The sequence below is a fragment of the Phalaenopsis equestris genome, unplaced genomic scaffold, assembly GCF_001263595.1.
Source record: "Phalaenopsis equestris unplaced genomic scaffold, ASM126359v1 Scaffold000002, whole genome shotgun sequence".
NCBI classification, from domain to species: Eukaryota; Viridiplantae; Streptophyta; class Magnoliopsida; order Asparagales; family Orchidaceae; genus Phalaenopsis; species Phalaenopsis equestris.
The window spans coordinates 18,766,148-18,772,156 of record NW_018164444.1 but is presented as its reverse complement, the minus strand read 5'-3'; the positions used below and the strand labels follow the sequence as shown (position 1 = coordinate 18,772,156).

Below are 6,009 nucleotides of genomic sequence, written 5' to 3'. Positions count from 1 at the left end.
GTGGTGTTCCTCTCCCCATATTTTTTTTTGTAACCGCCTTTAGATATTAACGAATAAGGAGTCATGAGTAGCTCTTTTTCTTAAAAAAAAAAATAAGATCGACATGTATGACTCGACCAGTTCTTCACATATGATCCAACCTACGCATGTAACAAAGACTGCGATCGGCCATCTCTCACCCCTCTAGTGGTTGAGAGACCACCAAAATGATTCCATGGGTGGGTCTCACAAAAAGTAGCACATAAACCTTGTTTACTAGTTCAACGTGCACTTCTTACTATGAAAATATGTTCGTACATTTTCAATATGCCAAAATCGTTACGACCTTCATGGACCTTCATTTAGATATCCGTTTACGATAAATAATTGATATTAAGGAAGCAACCAACTCAATATTAAAATGGCAGGGTATTATCACGGTTGTATGAGGCCTCAAATTTGAGCAATGAATCTTCTCATTTATTACTCATGTCTGACTAACAATCACATTTTCAATTAGTAGATTTTGTTAGATTCATGGTCTCAAGAACTACAAGATGGTAGATTCATTGTTTAAAGCAGATGCCAATAAAATACCGAGAATAACAAAAGTACGCCCCAATCATAACTGATATATCAAGTCAGTCCAAGGGGCAATATCTTTCAATAATATTTTGATCACAAGAGAACACATTCTTATTAAATTTTTCTAATAAAATTCGAAACAAAATTCTCAAAATCAATAAAATAAGCCTAAATATAACCTATTTGAGACATTCTGAGATGTAGGATTTCCAAAACCAAGAAGAGCCTGAATCCTTGAAGAAATCTTATAAGCAATTATCATCAAATTGTCGGATTTCCTAAGCCCAAAAGAGCTTGAATCGTTGAAGAAAACCCACCACGGGCCTTCATCAAGATGTAGGATTTCCTAAGCCCAAAAGAACTCATATTCTCAAGGATATTTGAAATCTCGCTACCAACAATCATCAATCTTTGTAATTTCTTAAGCCCAAAGAAGCACAAATCCTTAGAAAAATCACACAAGTGATTATATTTGAGGTGTAAATATTCTAAGACAAAAGAAACCTTATCCTTGAGAAAATTCTATTGGAGGTCATCATCAATAGGCAAAAGATTTCTAAGTCAAAGGAACATAGATATTTAAAAAAATAATAATAGTTATGTTCATAAACATTGGTGTCACAGTCGTGCCCATTAAGGAGTTATTTTTGAAAAAATAATGCAGTGTAAAATGATCGTAATACAAAAGTAATGTATTGTATTTGAAATATTTTTGAGTTTTTTGGTTCACTGTAAAATAAACATAGGACTTTATATTTTTTTGTTTGGTTTAAAGTAGATTGAAAATAATGTATTTCAATATATATAAGATATCAATGGCGGGAGGCAATGACAAAACAATGCTTGCAGCAACGATTGGCAACAGGTTGGGCGACCGGCGGCAGCGCATGCGAAGACGACCGGGGCGACTAGCGAGGGCGGAGGAGAAGACGGGCAGGGCAACTGGCGGTGGCACAGGCGGAGACGAGCAGAGCAACCGACAGTTGCGCAGACAGCGACGACGAGTTGTGCAGCTGATAGCATTTTACATTAATAAACGGTATAAATATCAAATTCAGTGAAATTAGCCGAATTTTAAATTCTTTTAAAATGAACAACAATGTAAATTTTAAATTTATTCATAATTTACATTGTATTTGTAATTCTTCAAATCAAACACTTAATTTCCTAAATCCCAATACATTATAAATCCTTCCAACCAAACATTCTTTAAGTCATCTGCAACAACATCGCCAACATTGTTGATGTCTCCTTAAAAAATTCTCCCGTAATTTCAATTATGTCATTACTATTTCCTTCCAAACCAACATCAAACTCGTTGATCTAGAATTGGGGTATGAAAAATTTATGGAACAAATGGAATTAACTAAATATTGCCTATTTAATGGAATACATTGAGAGATAATGGTTACCAATTAGAAATTTCATTGTTGCCGACAAGATGGAAAAAAGAAAAGAAATTGGTTTCTATTTGCTTCCCTTGTAAGGCTATAGAAGCTGAAATATTGCAATGGTTGAGGCTCAAAATTGGCTGTTAAATAATAATGCAGGTTTTAAGCTTATTATTTATAAATTAATGAAACTCAATTCAAGTCTATTTAAAATTCAACAAAAATGTGCCAATTTGTGAAACAGTGTCCTAAATTTCATGTATCTATTGAAATTTTAAATAAATATCCCTTAAAAGTAACAAACTGCTTGATTTTTCCTTAAAAGATGGTTGATTACTTAAGGAAGGTATTTTATGCAATGATCTTAAATCGCTTCCAACATTATCATTCCCTTTGATGCCTATGTTGCAAGCTATCCCGTGATGCATCCACTGCTTTTAAGGAATGCAACAACCTGGCTTATGTCATAGTCATGATTACCTCTAAGCCTGCATCATAACGTCACTTAACAATGCAATTATATCATTCTAATCAAGCCTCATAATCATGCATTATCACAAACAACTTTTTCATAACCTACGTTGCAACCTCGCTTTCACTTAACTTTTCTCCTTTAATATCAACAATAAAATGTCATAGTGTGATAGTTGTCACTATCTCAAGACCTGCACCACAAATGACCCTTTTAAGGCCTACATCATAGCCTAGCTACATGCAACCATCTTAAAAAAAATATCATACTTTCACACGTGTCATAGTCATTCCCGACAAAAATTGCACCACAACTTTACTTGCCTTGAAGCTGCCACGTTCAATACATGTATTACATTCTCACTTGTGTGTAATCATCATCACCCTAATACGTGATAAACCATACTTGCCCAGCAACAATCTACCTCTAGGACTACGTTGTCACCTCGCTTGCAATTCGCCCATCGAAACTAATGACATCAAGATATACAAAAAAGTTCCATTTGGTAGGGCAAACAACACATTACTTTCAATCCTAATAAGACCATCAGATCAGCCCAAAGACAATATCAATCAACCATATTTTAAAAAAAATATGATCTGCATCATTCATTATTGATAACAATTGGAAACATTTTGGACTATTTTGAATACGGATATGAATGCCCTGTTAAACCACAATTTAGCTCATTTGAGGCATTTTGAAACATCAGAGGAGTTCGAATCCTTAAGAACTCCCACATGTGACCACCATCAAGGCGTAGATTTTCCAAGACCTAAATAGCTCAAATCCTTGAAAAAAATCTCAACAATGGTTGTTATTGAAATATAGAATTTTGTGAGTCTATAATAGGCTAGATCCTTGAGAAAATCTCTAGCTTGGATCCTTAGCCCGTTAAGATACAGTATTTCTAAAACAAGAAGGTGTTCAAATTCTTAAGAAAAATCCATTAGCAACCATTATTGAGGTACAAACTTTACTAAGCTTTAAAGAGTTTGGACCGTTGAGAAAATCCTACCAATGCCTACCATTGATGGGTAGGATTTTCCAAGCTTGAAGGAGCCTAATCTTTATGAAAATCCTATCATTAGTTGTACTCTTCAAGACCTATGTCACAAATCACTTGCTTTGTAATCTTGTTACTTCAAGGCTTGTGTAACAACTATGATCACTTAGACCGTAGTTATCTCCTTAAAGGTTTTCGTATCAACCTCACATGCAACGTAGTCATCAACCTCACTTACTACACAATCATGACTTTTAAGACTTCCATCGCAACCTTGCTTACATCATAGACGTGGTCGCCTGCTGATTTATGCCATAATCACAACTGCATTACAACCATCCCCTTCAAGACTTTTGTCACGGTTTCCTCCTTTAAGACCTACGATGTAGTTGTCTCCTTCAAGACCTACATCATAAGCAATATACTTGAAGGGTTGCAATATGGTTATCTCAACCGCTCTTGCATCTAGATCATTGCTTCATCTACACATGATTTTTCCCTTTGAGACTTGCATAACAACATCGTCTGATCCGTATCCATCTCCTGCAAGACTTGCACCGCAATCTCGCGTGTGTTGTATTTGTCATCGTCTCAATATATTTGATATAATTTATCTTGTGCCGTAATCAACTCCTTCAAAATCTATGCAATAACCCCTTTGTATCACAATCATCCCTTCAAGATCTCTTCACAACCATCCTCTTAAAAACTCGTGGCACAACATCACTCGCCTTAAACCATCTCCTTCAAAATTCATGTTGCAGCCTTACTTGCATCATCATATCAACCATTAGATATAAATCACAACCTCGCTTGTGGCACGATTGTTTGCCAATACTAACTTTGTAATTTCACTCGCACCATAGCCTTCACCAACTCCATGCCTGTAACCCACCTCACATATTGCAATTATCTCCTTCGAGTTTTGTGCCATACTCTCACTTTTGTTGTAAACATCGTTGCATCAAGACCTATGGCATGACCTTTTATGTGCCTACAAACTTAGAGGCATTCACCATGATTGTCTCACACAGAGGGGCTAAATTGCATTCTTCTCCAATGAGAAGTGTCAACCATTCTAATGGGTCTGAAGCAAAGTTGTCTACTGTTAGGATTGTGTCACAATCATTCTAGTATGACTGAAGTAAAGTCATCTTCTGTTAGGATTGCATTACAGCCACATTCAATCATTTCTTAGTTCTTACTATAGCATGCATCTAAAAAGTGCACAACTGACACACATGAGGAATTACTTTGTTTCCACCCACATTAAATTCTCTAATTGCTTGAGGGGCGCCTTGTAATGAAGTTCCTCCAAATCTCTGAAGGTGAACCACTATCCTATTGATTTTCTACAACTAACTGATGTTGTTAGGTCAAATCTCATGGCTTTCCCTTCCAAAAGCTTTCCACAAAAAAAAAATAATAAAAAAAAAACTATTTTTAATCTTCTGTGTGAGTATTATCTTAAACAGCTAAGGCAATACAAGCTAACTCCCTCTCTCTACATAGCAACCAATCACATGCAACACCGAACTTCCTTATTAACATGCCTCAAATTAACAGTTTCACGTGCTATTGAACCATATAAAAAAAGGAATCAAGACATGTTCACAGAACCAAGAACTTTCTTTTCAGTTTATCGATTGATATAAATGTGATATGCGTAAAAGAAACAGAAGACAAGAAAAATAATTTGCCCCAACAGTTAGTAGACGGTCTCCAAGCAAATATGCGTCGTGCGTCAAAAAATGAATCAGTCATCTAACACTTCATAAAACATATCAATAAAATAGTCATTGTTACAAAATCAATTTTTTTCACTTATTTGGATATACCAGGCCAGAAGTGATGTAGCTGAGAAGCAACAGAAGGCGTATAAATTTGTCTATATATTGGCAGAAAACAAAAGCTAGGGCTGGCGAAAATCACACATACCATAGCGATTTTCCACCTCCAGTAGCCATAACCACCAAACAATCCCTTCCCTCTAAAACATTCTGTATGATCTCCTTCTGAGATGGCCTGAACTGAGAATACCCAAAATTTTGCTGCCACACCGCAAATAAAAGAAAGGGGTTATCATCTTCATTAATCTCAACAGAAATCGACTTCAAAACGATGAGAGAGAACCAATCTATAACCAAACCTTTCTCTTCTTACCTTCAGAATTGACTCCATTGCAGGTGGTGGCGCGGGGAGGAGATGATAAACGGACGATGCTGTATCGAAGGTCTTTTCCGGCTGCGAGTGTCGATAGCAGGTGTTTCCCGCCCATTGTTTGGCCGTTGCGTGGGGCCCCTATTTAATATTTGGGAGAATTTACATAACATTAGCACACAAGTTTTATGTATTTACATATCTCACATTTAACTTAGACCTATCAAAACAGATTATTCATGAATGGTTCATGTTCCGCTCGCTAAGAATCTTATATTCGATTAGCTCGCTAAGTTAACGAGTCAAACACGAATAAATTTTTTTTGCATTCGATATATGAATGAACTGAATACAAACAAATATAGCTCATTTTGGCTCAAAATAACTACATTGTAATATATATATATATATATATT

The 6,009-nt window shown here is 35.8% G+C and overlaps 1 protein-coding gene across 1 annotated transcript in view; it reads right to left on the bottom strand.

The window, feature by feature from the left end:
• The window catches only part of LOC110025615 (ATP-dependent DNA helicase RecQ-like), a 91,964-nt gene extending 86,240 nt beyond the window's left edge, over positions 1–5,724 (bottom strand). The window contains 2 exon segments of the mRNA XM_020726195.1: positions 5,372–5,484; positions 5,597–5,724. Of these exon segments, the coding sequence (XP_020581854.1) occupies positions 5,372–5,484; positions 5,597–5,614 (131 nt within the window). The 5' untranslated portion in view covers positions 5,615–5,724.
• Positions 5,725–6,009: the final 285 nt, after the last annotated feature.